The following is an 18,716-nucleotide window of genomic DNA, read 5'->3' as shown; positions in this document are numbered from 1 at the left end:
ACTGACGTGACATTTATTCCATAATATCTAAGCTCTGCAACAAGGTTTTGTACGTATTGTTTCACCTTAAGCCAAGAGTCAGAACTAATGTTAAATGCTGCTAAAGGCCAAGGATGCTAACTCATTGTCCAACCCCACACCTGCCATGAGGACGATGCAGAGTAGAACAAAGTGCCTGAGGTTAAGCCTCAGGCTTCTTCAAGGTGTTGTGGTGGAACAGCTAGTGTGTGTTGGACCTCAACAGGTAACCTGGGCATTCATCTTAGAATAAGGGGTAGGCCATTTTGGACTGAAATGAGGAAAAATTTCGCTTCGCTGAGAAGCTTTAGTCAGAGGGCAGTGAATCTGTGGAATTCATTGCCACAGAAGGCTGTGTAGGCCAAGTCAATTAATATTTTTAAGGCAGAGATAGATTCTTGATTAACATGGATGTCAGGTGTTATGGGGAGAAGGCAGGAGAAAGGAGTTAGGAGGGAGAGGTAGATCAGCCATGATTGAATGGAGAAGTAGACTTGGTCGGCTAAATGGCCTAATTCTACTCCTATCACTTATAAATTAATGAACCATGAACTAAAACACACTTTGTGCAAATCATCAGTAACTCATGAGGGCCCCTCAGACCACCTACCCCCCAATAAGTCAACACCCCACCAATCTGTGGCACAGTTTCAAGGCACTGTTCTGAGTCTCGCTAACCGCTCCTCAATAGTTACAACTGTGACACCAAATGGATCAGAGACGTGGTCTGCAATGGGAACTCATTCAGGATCCAGCTCTTGGGTGGTTCGAAGCAGGATGTGAAAGCGAATGGAGTGGGAATGTTATCACTCCAACCTCACTAGTGTCCATTGCAGGTAAGGTAGAGGACACCCACTGAAGCAAGCTGGTCCAGAACATTGAATGATTGAGAAACCCCCTCCTTACCTCTCCTGACGTGACCATCAAGATCGGCGGCCCCTCCAGGTATGATTCCCTTCACGTAGATCCCACCGTGCTTGACACTGGTGTTCACTCCTCCCTGTGGAACACAGCAGAACCTGCATTAAACAAGCCCTTTCCCATTGGAGATTTTCATGGGTGGGAATATGCTTCCCTGTTGTTGGACATCATAAGACATAGGAGCAGAATCAGGCCATTCAGCCCATCAAGTTTTCTCTACCATTTTCGATCATGGTTGATTTACTTTTCCCTCTCAGCCCCATTCTCCTGCCTTCTCCTTGTGACATTTGGCACCCTAATGCTCCTGTCCCACTTAGGAAACCTGAACGGAAACCTCTGGAGACTTTGCGCCCCACTCAAGGTTTCCGTGCGGTTCCCGGAGGTTGCAGGTGGTTGCCGGAGGTTGCAGGTAGTGGAAGCAGGTAGGGAGACTGACAAAAACCTCCGGGAACCGCACGGAAACCTTGGGTGGGGCGCAAAGTCTCCAGAGGTTTCCGTTCAGGTTTCCTAAGTGGGACAGGGGCATGACTGATCAAGAACCTGTCAATCTCCTTTTTAAAAATACCCAATTATTTTTCCTCCATGATTGTCTGTGGCAAAGAATTCCACAGATTCACCAGCCTCTGGCTAACAAAATTCCTCCTCATCTCCACTGCAAAGGTGTATAATTCTATTGTTGATATCAAATTGAGGGACGTCCCCAATCGACTCCTTGGCATCACCTTCAATGAATCATTGGTGAAGGACAAAGCTTGGCCTCTGCTGTCGCTTATCCTTTACTAAGTGAAGGTCTGTAGTGGGTCAATTCATTATATTGATCAGCAGGTGAGAAACGGCAAGCACACTGTTTAATCGATATCTTTAGCAGGGCCTTCTTTCACTCATTAAACTTGTTCTGCCGTCTCCTGCGGCAATGAGTCCATGTGTGCCACAGTGTTTCCAATCTTAACCCAGTGCATTCCAAGCGTCACCTATCCTTATCCTCCACAGAAGCTGCCTGACCTGTTGAGTTACTCCACCACTTTATTTCCCAGATTGATATCAAGTCAGAATAGTTTAAATTAAAAGTGCGAGTTGTATTATCTTGGTTTATGTTACATTAAGTTGAGAGATGTGAGCTGATAGGGTTACCTGATTGAGACTCTTAAAAAATCAAAATATCATGGAAGTCTGAAGTCCATAATCCTGAGGTCCTGGGGAAAATCTGGATTGTTTCAAATAGTCATAAGGTCATAAGGAATAGAATTAGGCCATTCGGCCCATCGTCGACTCCGCCATTCAATCATGGCTGATTTATCTCTCCCTCCTAACCCCATTGGCCTGCCTTCTCCCCATAACCTCTGACCTCTGTTCTAATTATAATTATGAACACTTAGTAGAAGAGAAACACATAAAGCATCTCTGGATAGAAGGAATGGGTGGCGTTTCGGGTCGAGACCTTTCTTGAGAGTAGAACAGCGGAAGTAAATTCTTGAATACTTACTGTGACACTAACCCCAAGGCTGCCCTCAGTTTTAGTCAGCTCCACGCTGTATCTGTCTCCTGGTTTCAGCTCTCGATCCACGGAGGATACCCAACCACCAACCTGTCAACGAGATCACAAAGTAACAATGGAGATTTTTCTGTCAGATCCAAACCATTATCTGATGGGCCAAATGGCCTAATTCTACTCCCATTAGTCTCTGATTTGCTATATTCCCTCTATAATCCTCAGTTAATGATTAACTTTCATATTAACAATTCAAAGACAGAACGCTGTGGAGGCCAAGTCAATGGATATTTTTACGGCAGGGATAGATACAATTTTGATTAGTACGGGTGTCAGAGGTTATGGGGAGAAGGCAGGAGAATGGGGTTGAGAGGGAAAGATAGATCAGCCATGATTGAACGGTGGAGTAGACTTGATGGGCCGAATGGCCTAATTCTGCTCCTGTCATTCATGAACATGAGCGTGAGGATGAAGCTGGCTTGGAGTTGTTTAGTTTGGCTCAACTGTCAAGGCTGAATCAGAAGATCTTAGGTTCAAGCTGGAGTAAAACACATGGCACTGTTAGGGGTACGGTCATGAGGATACGTCTTCTATCCCACCGCCCGGCACTCTCGGTTGCTTATGTATTATAACAGAGAAGGCTGCAATTCAGCCCAGCTGATTTATGCTCTCCTTGGGTACAGCTCTATCAGTCCTGATTCCACCCATCTGATTTCCCTGTAATGTCATTATTTATTTATTTTTGATTGTGCACTCTTTCTCTCTCATACCCTCTCTATTTTGCCCTCTCTCTCTCTCGCCCTCTCTCCCTCACCCTATCTCACCCGCGCCCTCTCTCTCTCTCTTTCGCCCCCTCTCTCTATCTTTCTCTTTCTCCCTCACTCTCTCCCTTTCCCCACTCCCTGTCTCTCTCTCCCCCTCTCCCTGACTATCAGCACATTTTTGGGATGCGGCAGGGCACTAAAGCACCAGTGCAGTCACAGGGGGAACATGCACACTCCACAAAGTGAGCAACCGAGGTCAGGATCCAACATGGATGACTGGAGGCGCGAGGCAGCGGGATCTCCCATGCCATCCGTACACCAAAGAAAAATTAGAGCTTCCAAGTAGAAAGGCAATGTATTCTAAGTGTCGATAAAAGCTGGTTAATGCCTCTTCACAGCTCCAAGGAAACTGATATGATCATGTAGATTATACTTGCCAAATAATTTGAACAACAGCATCTGTATCCTAACCAACATTTAGTCCTTAACCAACCAATAAAACAAACATGTTGGCTGCTCATTACCACATTTTTGAAATAATGTAACGAGCTGAAAAATTATTCTCCCTTATCAATGCTATCTTTTGAGAGTTTAAAACCGTTAGATATAAAATCAATGTCCATCACAGGCCTGATTTATCAGTTCATTTGTAGAATTATTCAGCACTTGTCGACATATTTAATGAGACAACTGGGCACACTCAAACATTGCACATCGAACAGCTGTGACTGACACAAATGCAACCATTCCCCCCATTGTCCCTCCCCATCCACTCAACCTCTCAATTAAACATTCATGATCTCCAGCTTATCGAGCAGCAAACCGGAAGATGCAGGAAACACCCTGAAGGTCAGGCAGCAACTGTGGAAAGAAAAGAGCTACGTTTCGGATTGGAGATGTGAAGAGTCTTTGATCTGATGCGCGAACTCTGCTTCTCCCTCCACAGATACCCCCTGTCCTGCAGAGTGTTTCTGTGTTTGGATTTCCTGCATCTGTAGCTATGTTTTTGATTTTCATTCACCTTGGCATTAAGGCAAAATATGTCAAGAATTAGTGACTAAGTGACAAAGTCCCTTGAGATTAAGCCTCCACAAAGAATTCACTGTCTGTGACATATTTTGGTATTTTTGACCTTCACCAATTAACTAACCTTGGGGGTCATTGACACCCACAACCCTGTATGGTCTCTGAGCTCCACTGAGAATGGTGGATGGGTGTCTGGAACACACTGCCAGAGATGCTGGCGGAAGCATATATGATAGTAGCATTTAAGGGGCTGTTGGATCACAGGCAGGCAGAGGACAATAGCTTAGCTCGGCATCATGTTCTGCATGCATTGTGAGCTTAAGTGCCTGTTCCTGTGCTGTATGTCGATGGTCTATGTCTTCCATGTTGGAGTAGCAAGTTCACAGAACATATTCTGCAATGGTGGCTTCACGGTCTATCACCAAGAGTGTCCCCACTGATCGAGTTCACTGTGTTCTTAAGGAAACAAGCCCTAATGGCCCAACGGATTCACGCAGATCAGTGGGCACTCTACCATGTTAATTCCATCTCCCAGCACATGGTCCATACCCGCCTATGCCTCATCTACACGCTTGTTCAACGTAGTCAGTAATCCCGCTTCAAGCACTCACAGGCAGCAATTCTCAAATCCCCAAAAGATCAAAATAAAAAGTATTGAACTAGATCGTTTGGTAGGCAAAGTTTGTTATTAACCTATTGGCACTTCAGTCAATGACCAGATATGGCACCCCTGGAGGATTCTGCAATTGATCGGTAGTGGGATTAGTTACAGCAATGATCCAGATATGTTCACTGTTAACAATGAATGGAAGCCAGTTGAAGGGTCTCGACCCAGAACGTCACCCATTCCTTCTCTCCAGAGACACTGCCTGTTACATCTATCTATCTTTGATATAACGCAATTCTTTCTTTCTTTCTTTCTTTCTTAATTCTTATTGTTAATTGTAATATATAATATCTCTAATTATAATTATAGATAGATAATTATTTCTTTCTACTGGGGTTGGTGAGTTACTTTGCTAGTGGATGCAGGCCAGGGTTAGAAACAGTGCGGAATGATGGGAATGTGGGGAAGAACAGATTGCAGAGAATATAAGTAGAGATTGAGATTGTTCAAAGAGCAGCCAGAGAGAGGCCAAAGGTGACCCTGAAATTACCGTCATCTGTGTCCTGTGGAGCTGGGTAGATGGACTGCTGGTCTCAGGGGTGTTGTGGTTCTGGCCTGTTGGACACAGGCTGCTACGGCAGCATTCCTGGGAGCCCTCTCGTCTGTTCACCTTACCCCGTGATGTTGCTGTACCTTGACGAGCTGACTCAGATGCACACCTGAAACCAGGAGAGAAGCATAGAAACATAGAAGGTTGGTGCAGGAGTAGGCCATTCGGCCCATCGAACCAGCACTGCCATTCAATATGATCATGGCTGATCATCCAGAATCAGTACACCGTTTCTGCTTTTTCTCCCCATATCCCTCGATTCCGTTAGCACTGAGAGCTATCGCTAACTCGCTCTTGAAAACAGGGTGAACAGGGTACTGGGCATCTAACACACACAGAGTAAGGAAATTCCGCTTTCACACTGCGTACTTCAGTCACCAGGCTTCATTGTTTAGTTTACTTTAGAGATACAGCATGGAAACAGGCCCTTCGGCCCTCCAAGTCCACGCCGAACATCCATCACTCATTCACACTAGTCCTTTGTTATTCCAGTTTCTCACCCACTTCCCACACACTTGGGGCAATTTACAGAAGCCAATTACCCGCCATCGTTGGGATGTGGGAGGAAACCGGAGCACCCGGAGAAACCCACGCAGTTACAGGGAGAAGGTATAAACTCCACATAGACAGCTCCCAATGTCAGGATCGAACCGGGGTCTGCGGTGCTGTAAGGCAGCAACCCTACCACTGCGCCATCGTGCCGCCCCTGGTGCAGGTGAGATCAAAATCTGTTGGGAATTCATTGGGAGTTCATCGAGCGATATTGGCGAGGATAGTTCCTTGTCATGAAACAAATCTCCACCTGAGAAGGAACTGCAGATGGTGCTTTAAACCGAAGATAGACACAAAAGGCTGGAGTAACTCAGCTAGACAGGCAGCATCTCTGGAGAGAAGGAATGGGTGACGTTTCGGGTCCAGACCCTTCTTCAGATCCAAAAAACATCACCCATTCCTTCTCTCCAGAGATGCTGCCTGTCCCGCTATCTATCTTCGGTTTGTCTATCTTCGGTTTAGACAATAGACGATAGGTGCCTTCGAGCCAGCACCGCCATTCAATGTGGTCATGGCTGATCATCCCCAATCAGTACCCCGTTCCTGCCTTTTCCCCATATCCCCCGACTGCTATCTTTAAGAGCCCTATCTAGCTCTCTCTAGAAAGCATCTATTTGTCTATCTTTGGTTTGTCTCAGCCTGGAAGAGGCAACTTGAGAATACCTTTTGGTTGAGATATGATCAGTGTCACTTCATCAGGGGAATACTGAAGAACCTCCACGGCAGTTCGGAGAGTGACTCCCTCTAGGCTTTCGTTATTCACTGAGATCAGGCGTCCTCCTTCAAGACAAGAGAAAACATTGAAGCAGCAAATACCAGACCACTGAACATATAAACATCTCACAAGTGAATCCTCACCTTCTTTAATACGCCCGTCCTTATCTGCTGGTCCTCCTGGAACGATAGCTGTGATAAAGATCCCCAGATCTAATTTTCCAGTTCTCTCTCCACCCACAACGGTAAACCCTACAAAAAGAATAAATAGGATCTGTGAGCCTGGATGTTCCCAGGTAATGCAGCCCAAAGCTTTCTCATTAAACATTAGCCCAAGATAAGTGAGAGGCAGAAACAAAGAACTGGCGATGCTGGTTTATACCAAAGAAAAACACAAAGTGCTGGCGTAACTTAGCGGGTCAGGCAGCATCTCTGGAAGAAAAGGATAGGTGACGTTTTGGGTCTGGACTCTTCTTCAGACTGAAAGTAAAGGGTGAGCGTGAAGCAACTGGACGGGCTGAAGTGTAGCAATTTAAACAGCACTGTTCATTAATGTAACTGGACAATCAGTAGTGTCACCACACAAATGGACCCTTAAGTTTAGTTTAGTTTAGAAATACAGCGTGGAAACAGGCCCTTAGACCCACCATGTCCGCACCGACCAGCGATCCCCCCACACTGGCATGTAACTTGTCACACTAAGGACAATTTACAATCTTACCGAAGCCACTGAGCCTACAAACCTGTGTGTCTTTGGAGTGTGGGAGGAAACCGGAGCACCTGGAGAAAACCCACGCAGGTCACGGGGAGTATGTACAAACTCCGTACAGACAGCTTCCGTAGTCAGGATCGAACCCAGGTCTCTGACACCGCTATGCCACTATGCCACCCCTTCAAACTATCTTACTGGACGTTTTCTTGCACATTATGCAAAATCTTTTACCCCCCACCCTTCCCTGCATCACCTGAACCCGCAGCCATTTCTCCTCCCCCTCCTCTCCCTCCACCTACATTCCTTCCTCTGGCTTTACAATTCACAACTCCTCAATCCTTTTGTTTCACACCTTCTGTATTGTTATCCTTTACCTTAGTCCAACCATCTGACGATTAAAACTCTCCTTTGCGTGTGTTCACCAATTTGCCGCCAGACCTTATTCTACCCTCGACTATCCACTCCTCCAGCTTTCTTCCCCCCCCCCCCCCCATTATTAAATCTCTGAAGAAGTGGCTCGACCCGAAGCATCACCTATCCATGTTCTCCAGAGATGCTGCCTGACCCGCTGAGTTACTCCAACTCTTTGTGTCTTTATTCGTAAACCACCATCTGCAGTTGCTTGTTTTATACAGAGAGAAGGTCAACCTGTGAACCTAATGGTGGAGTTGAACAATGGCGACAGTAAGGCTTGCGACTCCATGCCAAATCATGTGCGTGCCGAGGGTGGAAGTTGTCGTGGCTTCTCCCACGAGAATGACAAACCAAAGCTTTTTCTCGGTCAATGTGGAAGCCATTTGCAGCCAACTCGCTTATTAACGTACCAAAACTAAACTTGGGATCTTTCTTCAGATTTACAAAAACGATCTCCCGTTCAGGGACTGTCAGCTCGTCATCCACTTTGCTCTTCAATGGATCTGTGGATTAAAGGTACATTTGAGCTCATGGATAAAAAGCTAATGTCAACACTGCTGAAACTGTGGAATCCACTGCGTTCTAGAAAGGGCAGCATTGTTGCCCCACAGGTAGTGAGTTTCATCACAGCTCCAGCATCTCGGGTTTGACTCTGACCGTGGCTGCCGTCTATGTGGAATTTGCACGTTCTCCCTGTGACTGTGTGGGCTTCCCCCGGGTGCTCCAGTTTCCACCCACACACCAAAGATACACACTCAAAATGCTGAAGTAACAGCAGGCCAGGCTGCATCTCTTTAGAACATGGATAGGTGGCGTTTCAGGTCAGGACCCTTCTTCAGACTGAACCTATCCACATTCTCCAGGGATACTGCCTGACCCGTTGAGTTACTCCAGTACTTTGTGTCTCTTTTTTAAACCAGCCTCCGCAGTTCCTTGTCTCTACTGTAATAAATAAATCTTTGTTTGGATGCGAGGGATCTAAGCAGTTCAAGAAGGCAGCTCACCACTACAGTAGGAAAGGCAATGGGGCTCCAATCATTGTGGAGTTTGTAGCACAAACATAGAAACAAAGAAAATAGGCGCAGGATTAGGCCCTTCGCCCTTCAAGCCAGCACCACCATTCAATAAGATCATGGCTGATCATCCAGAATCAGTACCCTGTTCCTGCTTTTTCCCCATATCCCTTAATTTCCTTAGCCTGAAGAGCTATATCTAACTCTCTCTTGAATACATCCTGTGAATTGGCCTCCACTGCCTTCTGTGGCAGAGAATTCTACAGATTCACGACTCTCTGGGTGAAAAGGTTTTCCCTCATCTCAGTCCAAAATGGCCTACCCCTTATTCTTAAACTGTAACCCCTGGTTCTGGACTGCCTAACATGGGGAACCTTTTTCCTGCATCGAGCCTGTCCAATCCCTTAAGAATTTTATATGTTTCTATAAGATCCCCTCTCATCCATCTAAATTCCAGTGAATATAAGCCCAGTCGATCCATCCAAGCCCAGAATGACAACCTACAAAATGGAAGTTTACAGAGCAAAGCCTTGCCTGTAGCGAGTACACTTGGAGAATACATTGGCATTCAGGTACATGTTTTTAACATGTGCGTCTACATGACAGGGGCAGCTCATAACATGTACATCCCACCACTCTCCCTCCCCGCACAATACAAACTGCTGGAGAAACTCAGCGGATCAAGCAGCATCTGTGGAGGCAAATGGATGGTTGACATTTTGGGTTGAGATCCTCAGGTTCAGGTTCATTTTTGTCACAAAATGGCACCAAGGTACAGTGATAAGCATTGTTTACCATGCTATTGAATTTGATCAAATAATACGATAGATAAATACAATCAAGTCAAACTCGATCCAGCATCGGGACTGAGAGAGCAGAGGGAAGATAGCCAATATATGGTGTGAGGGAGGGTTAGGATGGAGGCTCCTAGATCATCGATGGATCCAGGGTGATGGGGTTCGATGGGAAGATGGAGCAGGCGTGGAAGGGGGAGGGGAGTGTTTTGAGACTGAGGATGGCAGATAGAAAGATAAGGAAGCAAAATTGGGCAGATAGAGCCAGGTGGAGTGGGAAAAGGGAGAAGGAAGATAGCGATTAAGAAAGAACTGCAGATGCTGGAAAATCGAAGGTAGACAAAAGTGCTGGAGAAACTCAGCGGGTGCAGCAGCATCTATGGAGCGAAGGAGATAGGCAATGTTTCGAGCCGAAACCCTTGGGACGACAGATGGCACAATGGGCTAAGTGTTCGGCTGGCAACCGGAAGGTAGCCGGTTCGAATCCCGCTTGGAGTGCATACTGTCGTTGTGTCCTTGGGCAAGACACTTCACCCACCTTTGCCTGTGTGTGAATGTGTGTGAGTGATTGGTGGTGGTCGGAGGGGCCGTAGGCGCAGATTGGCAGCCACGCTTCCGTCAGTCTGCCCCAGGGCAGCTGTGGCTACAGAAGTAGCTTACCACCACCGAGTGTGACTGAGGAGTGAATGAATAATGCGATGTAAAGCGCCTTGAGTATTAGAAAGGCGCTATATAAATCCCATCCATTATTATTATTATTATTTCCTTCGCTCCATAGATGCTGCTGCACCCGCTGAGTTTCTCCAGCACTTTTGTCTAAGGTAGAGAGCGAGGCTGGAATGGGGCCCGTGGACCAGATATAGCAGGGATGATGGGCAGAAGGAAAGAGATGGGGGGAAAGTGGTGAATCCAGGTGCCAGTGGGTGGGGAGGTGGGGAGTGGAAAAGGTGTGCAAAGGGAGAGAGACCATAGATGGAGTGGGAAACGAAGACATGGTGTAGATGACCTGAAATTGGACAGTTCAATGTTCATCCCATTGGGTTGTAGGCTATCCATGTGGAATATGAGGTGCTATTCTCTTAAGTTTGCAACCTGCCGTGCCCTGGCAGTGGAGAAGGCCAAGGACTGACAGGCCGGTGTGGGAATGGGTAGGGGAGTTAAATAACATGCGACCATATGCCCTAAAACATCAACCATCCCTTTTCCCTCCACAGATGCTGCTTGACTTGCTGAATTCCACCAGCAGTTTGGTTTTTATGCTCCAGATTCCAGCATCTGCAGTCTCTTGTGTATCCTCCCTCCCACAAGCTGAAGAAAGTGTGTTATCTTCCCCCTGAGCAGGCAGCTGAACTTACCAACCTCATCGCCCTGGCTTGAGATCGCACTCTGCAAACCTAAACACCGCATTCTTTCCTTCAAGGCAGGGAGAATTTCAGACTGGGATACACCACCCCTTGTGCTGCAAGAGAGAGAGAAAGGTAGGTTTAGTTACCAACACAGTCACACAGCAGCCCTGGGTTCAGAATATCCCAGGGGTGGAAGATTGCAACTTTCACGTGGTCCGCCCTGTTTCGACTAATGCAATCAACTCGACGTGCACAAACAGAAGATCAAATAGAACAAGTTGTCCAACAACTTTAGGCTGTGCACGCCACACGAAAGAAGAAGAAGAATATCCCAGCGTCCAGACCCATAGTTATGCAGCACAGAAATAATCCGTTTGGTCCACAAGTCCACGCTGACCATCAACCACCCATCTACTTATAGAGGTGTCTAAGATCGTGAGAGGAATAGATCGGGTAGATGCACAGAGTCTCTTGCCCAGAGTAGGGGAATCAAGGACCAGAAGACATAGGTTCAAGGTGAAGGGGAAAAGATTTAATAGGAATCTGAGGGGTAGCTTTTTCACAGTGTAGCTGCCCACCTACTAATACAACACATTCCCTTTAAACAGTGTAGGGTAATGGATCGAGAGTAATTCTGAGAGAAGGTGTACTGATGCTAATCATTTAATATTACCCTTATTCGTGTGAAATGACAAACTTACCTGAGTATGATTACATTGATGCTGATTACAAAATCAATGTGCCCCATTTGCTCCAGACAACATTGTCTCCTTAGTCATTTTCCTGTGGGCAACCTCATTCCAGATATTTATTAGTCCACTAATCTGATTTCAAACTTCATTGGGAGTTTTCACATCCAATGAATGAAAATAATTGTACATTTATTTGCGACAGTGTTGCCTACTTAGTGGGGGTTGAGAAGTAAGTACTTCAGATTGCTGGCAGCCTCAATAGTGAACACCTGAGGGCTGAACTTTGTACTTCATTTTCATCACAGAAAATTGAAAAAGCCTGTTCATTAGTCTTCCTCAAGCCCCCGTATGAGAAAACATATCTCAGAACTTAATTGACAGCCTAGAAACTTCAGATAAATGAGATGGTGATAACTGTGTTATCTTCAATATTCTAGCTTCATTCAATTTGCTTTTGTTATGGTATACAGCGACTGACTTGAATTCAGATAGGGAACTGCATACATTATTCATGCGTCTCCATGCACATACATAGGGAGGTTTTGCCTCCAGCATAACAATAACAACCTATAATTTGTCCTTTATCGCAGCTATTCAATGAAACACCTACAGCCCCCCTGAGCGACTCTCAGTGTTACATGACTCAGTTGGTTGTCAAGGTGCCCAAATGTTTGCCCGTGGCCATTCTAGGGCACGGTGGCGCAACGGTAGAGCTGCTGCCTTACAGAACCAGAGACCGGGGTTCGAACCTGACTATGGATGCTGTCTGTACAGAGTTTGCACGTTCTCCCCGTGACATGGGTGGGTTTTCCCCGGTTTCCTCCCGCACTCCAAAGACATACACGTTCGTAGGCTAATTGGCTTCTGTAAAAATTGTAAATTGTCCCTCGTGTGTGTGGGATAGTGTTAGTGTGCGGGGATCGCTGGTCGGCGCGGACACGGTGGGCCAAAGGGCCTGCTTCTGCGCAGTAGCTATAAAACTAAAATACTAACACTGCACACATTATTCATGCTGTCTCCATACACATATATTAGATATTGCCTCCAGCATAACAATAACAAACTATAATTTATACTTTATCACAGCTATTCAATGATACACCTGCAACCCCCTGAACGACTAACTGGGTTACACGATTCAGTTGGTTGACAAGGTACCCAAACATTTCTCTGTGGCCATTCTGGAATTAACCTAAAATGGACACAAAAAGCTGGAGTAACTCAGGGGTCAGACAGCATCTCTGGAGAAAAGGAATAGGTGACGTTTCAGGTCGAGACCCTTCTTCAGACTGGGAGTCAAGGGAGAGAGGGGACATGAGCGATATAGACGGTGATGTAGAGAGATATAGAACAAAAGATATGCAAACAAGTAACGATTCTAAAGGAAATAGGCCATTGTTAGCCAAGGGCCAGGAGTAAACCTACCCCCAGACTTGGCTGGTTCCTGAAGCATCCACGCCTGCCATCAGATTGTCACAGGATTTGCTCAGTGCTCCAATGGAGATGGTGTCCATATTAGGTCGGCTCAGGATGGTTTCTGATCGGGAAATATTCCGCATTTCCTCAAAGTATCGGTGCTGGGAGTATTTCTCCTCGTTCGAAAGCACGGACGGAAAAACGCGTCTCTCTGCGGGGAAAAGAAAGTCTCGTGAAATGCACCAACAAAAAAATGCTGAGGTGATTTTTGAATTCCCAATATCTGAATTCCATGGTGAGGGAGAACATTGCCAGCCCGATTGGTACTGATCTTAGAGATTGGCTCCATAGCCCCTATTCAGTTAAATCACTTGTGAAAAAAATGACACATGGCAATTATAAACTAAATTCCTAGCCCGTCTAGCTTAGTTTACATGCCAGAGACCTGGGTTCGATCCTGACTACGGGTGCTGTCTGTACGGAGTTTGGACCTTCTCCCTGTGACCGCGTGGGTTTTCTCCGGGTGCTCTGGCTTTCTCCCACACTACAAATTCGTACAGGTTTTTTAGGTTAATTGGCTTCTACAAATTGTAAATTGTCCCTGATGTGTGCAGGATAGTGCTAGTGTGCTGACTCGGTGGGCTTGTTTCCACGCTGTATCTCTAAACTAAACTACGATACAATACAATAGAACTTTATTTATCCCAGGAGGGAAATTGATCTGCCAACAGTCATAAAACAAGATATATGAAACATGAAATTAAAGTGACGAGTGGAAAGGATTGGGGATGTACAAAGATTTGGGATGGGGATGGGGGGGGAGTCAGTCTACCCCACGTCAGAAGGGGGAGGAGTTGAACAGTCTTATAGCCACAGGGAAGAAGGATCCCCATATAACCTATATTGGAGCAGAGGAAAGCCAGTGAATTAAAATGAAACACACGATGTAATGTTACATTAAAAAATCTCCTCTGCCCCATCCCTGTTAGGCCGTGCCCAACCGAGACTCCCAGGGGTTTTCAGGTGCTTCTCCCTGTCGGTCTGCTCCTGGGCCTGGCCAAGATGGCCATTCGCAGGTCCAGGCAGCCGGCAGTCGACGGCCGCACAGCGGTCGGATGCTTGCCCCTTTTCCGGGGTTTCGTCCGTGCCCGCATGTCCCTGGAGAGGGAACACACGGTGTCCACGGGGACTCTGGAGGCCTTCTATGAACGCTGGTCACCGCGGGAGGTTGAATATATTGTTAATAAAAACGTTAATATTTAAATTTGATAACTTTGTTTGTAAAATGCCAATATAGGCATTCTTTGATCGTGTTACTATTTTGTAGTTTTGTTTGTTCTGAATAAAAGCATTTTGTATGAAAAAAAAGTTTTTTTCAGGTGCTGGCGTTAGGATTGTCTCTCCTTGTCGGCAACAGGGCCCTGGTGGCGTTGGCACTCACCGTTTGCAGAGGCAGCCTGGCTGAGCTGGCGGGAGTTCATCTGTACCTGGAACCGGTGCTGAGCTGAGCACAGCTCGATGAGATACTTGCAGGTCTTGCTGTTTTCCGTGAGGAAGACATGTTTCTTCCCGTCCGAACTGCTTTGAACCGTAAACTTCTTTCTCTGGAAAGTCATTAAACAGATCACCAAGTCCGTCAGTCACAGGGTAAAAGTCAAACACTCTAAAGAGTAAAATAGAAACAAAGAACTGTAGAAGGGTCTCGACCCAAAACATCACCTCCCCATGTTCTCCAGAGATGCTGCCAGTTACTCCAGCACTTTGTGCCCGAAGAGTCAAGCACTCCATATCTAAAAGTAAAGCAGTCTGAAGAAGGGTCTCAACCCGAAATGTCACCTTTTCCTTTTCTCCAGAGATGCTCCCTGACCTACAGAGTTACTCCAGCATTTTGTGTCTATTCTCATTTTTGGCATGTGGATACAAAGCAACATATGTGTCCTATAGTTAGAGCGACACTATGGTACAGATGTTAACCACAATGCCACACAAGCACATCTGTACGTGCATGTTAACTATACTTCCAAACAAGCTGGTTTAAAAAAAACACATTGGGAAGTTGCCCTTATTAGCCAAGGTAAAGAATTTTAGTATATAGAAAGATAAGAAGGAATTTCTTTAGTCAGAGGGTGGTGAATCTGTGCAATTTATTGCCACAGAAAGCAATGGATATTTTTAAGGTGGGAATTGACAAAGATTCTTGATCAGTGAGGGTATCAAAAGTCACCGAGAGAAAGCAGGAAAATGGGGTTGAGAGGGAAAGATAGCTCAGCCATGATTGAATGGCAGTGTAGACTCGATGGACCGAGTGGCCTAATTCTGCTCCTATGACTTATGAAATTAAAAGCAGGCAAGTTACGTTAGAAATGCACGTACAGTACTAGTTTTGCCACAACTTTAGGACTGTGCACGGTTCTGGTCATCACTTTCTGGGAAGTGTGATTGTTTTGAGAGGGGGTGAAGAGATTTCCGAGTATTTTCATACTGGAAGTCTAAAGCCGTGAGGAAAGATTGAATAGGCTTGGGATAATTTCTCTGTAGCCCAGGAGGCTGCGGGGAGACTTAATTGAGGAGGAAGGTGGAAAACAGAGCTGGAAATGCTGATCTGAACCTGGAAGAATTCTCATTTATTATATTGTTTACAGTGTACTATGTTTACATATTCTGTTGTGCTGCTTTAAGTATGAACCTCATTGTTCTATCTGGGACATATGACATCTTGTGTTTGAGGCAACAGAAGAATGCAGCAGGGTGATGCCATCCGGTTCGACATCCGTAGGTTCCCCCCCTAAAAAGGGCGCATGCTCCGGGTTGGCGCCAAGCTGCGACTCTGGGACACTGGACGATAAAACACTCTTGACTCTTGACTTGAAATTGTAATTTGAGCCCTCAATGTTGTATTATGATTATTTGGAAAAGAAGGCCTTGACCCTCATCCTGAATATCCCTGGATTACAGAGCAAACAATGATAGCGACCTGCGTTGCTACGCATGATCCCTGTCCATAGCAACGCAGGTCAACATCATTATTCGATTATTCCTCAGGACGAGAAGGAAACAGTGAATGGAGACAGTATAGCACAGGAGCAGGCTCTTCGGCCTATAGTGTTCATAATGAAAATGTGCCAAGTTAAACGAATCTGCACGTGGCACATATCCCCTCACTCCCTGCATATTCATGTGCCTATCCAAAGACCTCCTTCATGCCACTATTGTACCTGCCTCCACCATTACCCCCGGTAGCTTAATCCAGTCACCCACCATTCTCGGTATAAAAAACCTCCTTTCGACTTTGTCCCTCTCACCTTAAGGTTATGCTCTCTAGATTGTAACATTACCAACTTGGGGGGAAAAGTTCTGACTGTCTACTCTATCTATGCTTCTCATAATTTTCTCTCCTCGATGCCCAGACTGATGAAAGTTTTCCTACTGTTTAAGAAGGAACTGCGGATGCTGGAAAATCGAAGGTAGACAAAAATGCTGGAGAAACTCAGCGGGTGAGGCAGCATCTATGGAGCGAAGGAAATAGGCAACGTTTCAGGTCGAGACCCTTCTTCAGACTGCTTTGATGCCATCTTTGCCACTCCATCTACTTGTGTTGCCACTTTCAGGGAGCTGTAGACTTGGACCCCCAATTGGCATTTGGGACGTGGCCTTGAGTTTGAGGCACAACTTACATTGAACGTGATCCGTTGCATTTCCCGCCACTGAAACCGTAGACTGGCGATCCTCGTGCTGTTCTTCACCTCGTAAACGATGATCCCTTTGGCACAGATTCCCAACGCCATGTCCTCCCCGGCAACCTTCTTCTCCCGAGACACTCGGTGGAAGAGCACGCCGTACTCTGGGAGCTGATGGGTGACCTGCAATGTATTGTTCAGTTAGCATTTCATTCCAACTTTCCTTCGTTTTCACACCTTACCCTTCCATATCTCAGTGTCTCTCTCGCCTCTGACTCTCAGTCTGAAGAAGGGTCTCGACCCGAAACTTCATCCACTCCTTTTCTCCCAGAGATGCTGCCTGTCCTGCTGAGTTACCCCACCATTTTGTGTCTATTTTTCTTCACACCCTCGATATGTCCGACGGAACCTCATTTAATCCGTATTATCCGCGTTCAGTCACAATCATTACACAGTCCACAAGCAGCAATGATTCGCCTGATGCTCGTGGAGAGGTTGGTCTCAACCAATTCACTGAATACTCTGGTCCTAACAACACAAGGTGGTGGAATATGTATGGGAATTTCAGAGAGCTAACGGCTCTAGAAGGCTGGAACTTACAGCGGGTGGTAACTGCTCACATGTACTCAATACATAGCTTTGTCCATTAGTATTATGCAATCGTAGAACATAGTCTATTACAGCACAGGAAGAGGCTCTTTGGCCCACAATATCTGATTCGGATATGATCTCAGGACTAACTGTTCTCTGACTGCTCATAATTCATATCCCTGCATTCCCTGAATTTCCATATGGCTGTCCTAAAGTGTCTTAAGTGTCATAGACTCATACAGTGTGGAAACAGGCCCATCGGCCCAACTTGGCCACTACAACCAATACGCCCCATCTATCCTAGTCCCACCTGCCTGTATTTGGCCCGTATCTCTTCAACCCTATCCTAACCATAATACCTGTCTAAATCTTTCTTAAACACTTAAATGTCATTATCATATCTGCCTTCATTGGTTCAGTTTAGTGTTTCAGTTGAGTTTATTATACGCGTGAAGAGGTTTTGTTGCATGCTAACCAGTCAGCGGAAAGACAATACGTGATTACCAGTCCCTGGGCAGTGCGTTCCAGGCACTCACCACCCTCTGTGTAAACAACCTTGTCCCTCACATCCCCTTTCAACTTTGCCCCTCTCACCTTAAAGCTGTGCCCTCTAGTGTTTGATATTTCCACCCAGGGAGAAGGGTTCTGACTGTCTCCTCGATCTCTGCCTGCATAATGTGATATACATCTCTCAGGTCTCCCCGCAAACTCCAGCATGCCAGAGAAAACAATGCAAATCCGTCCACCCTGGTTGCAACAGACTCAGTCAGAAGGGGAGTTTAGATTGACACAAGCATGGAGATAGAACAGGTGAAGATATCTGATGGGATTGCTCTGCCCACTGCTGGAATATACAGGGCTAACTGATCTCATTCTGTGCCACTGGGTGCAGCGGTAGAGTTGCCGCCTTCCAGCGCTTAGAGCGCCAGGGACCCGGGTTCGATCCGGACTACGGGGCAGTCTGCACGCAGTTTGTACGTTCTCCCCGTGACCTGCGTTGCTTTTCTCCGAGATCTTCGATTTCCTCCCACACGTCAAAGTTGGACAGGGTTTTAGGTTAATAGGCTTGGTATAAATGTAAAATTGTCTCTAGTGTGTGTAAGACAGTGTTAGCGTGCGGGGATCGCTGGTCGATGCAGATTCGGTGGGCCGAAGGGCCTGTTTCCGCGCTCTATCTATAAACTAAACTAAACTAAACTAAACACTGAAGTGTAATGATTCTCCGATTCTAAATGGCCTTGCAAAACCGCTCAGGACAGTGGGTCAGTCACCCAATCTTTCCTCTCATAGTCTTATATACTTCCATACTCCCACAACCTCCAGCGTTCCAGGGATTGGTTTAGATAGGCTGATTTTCTCC

General features: G+C 46.2%; 1 protein-coding gene across 2 annotated transcripts in view; it reads right to left on the bottom strand.

Annotated features, from left to right (window-relative positions):
* frmpd2 (FERM and PDZ domain containing 2) overlaps positions 1 to 18,716 on the bottom strand; it is a 145,947-nt gene that overhangs the window by 37,620 nt on the left and 89,611 nt on the right. For both annotated transcript variants that reach the window (XM_033012960.1, XM_033012961.1), the window contains exons 15-24: positions 16,763 to 16,948; positions 14,530 to 14,692; positions 13,098 to 13,299; positions 10,990 to 11,093; positions 8,238 to 8,330; positions 6,846 to 6,953; positions 6,651 to 6,767; positions 5,376 to 5,542; positions 2,423 to 2,524; positions 925 to 1,018 (exon numbers count right to left, since the gene is read on the bottom strand). In XM_033012960.1, coding sequence (XP_032868851.1) covers positions 925 to 1,018; positions 2,423 to 2,524; positions 5,376 to 5,542; positions 6,651 to 6,767; positions 6,846 to 6,953; positions 8,238 to 8,330; positions 10,990 to 11,093; positions 13,098 to 13,299; positions 14,530 to 14,692; positions 16,763 to 16,948 — 1,336 coding nt within the window. The remainder of the gene's footprint in view (positions 1 to 924; positions 1,019 to 2,422; positions 2,525 to 5,375; positions 5,543 to 6,650; positions 6,768 to 6,845; positions 6,954 to 8,237; positions 8,331 to 10,989; positions 11,094 to 13,097; positions 13,300 to 14,529; positions 14,693 to 16,762; positions 16,949 to 18,716) is intronic.

The sequence above is a fragment of the Amblyraja radiata genome, chromosome 37 (assembly GCF_010909765.2).
Source record: "Amblyraja radiata isolate CabotCenter1 chromosome 37, sAmbRad1.1.pri, whole genome shotgun sequence".
Classification (NCBI taxonomy): domain Eukaryota; kingdom Metazoa; phylum Chordata; class Chondrichthyes; order Rajiformes; family Rajidae; genus Amblyraja; species Amblyraja radiata.
The sequence above is the reverse complement of the archived record's forward strand: the minus strand, read 5'-3'. Positions and strand labels throughout refer to the sequence as shown.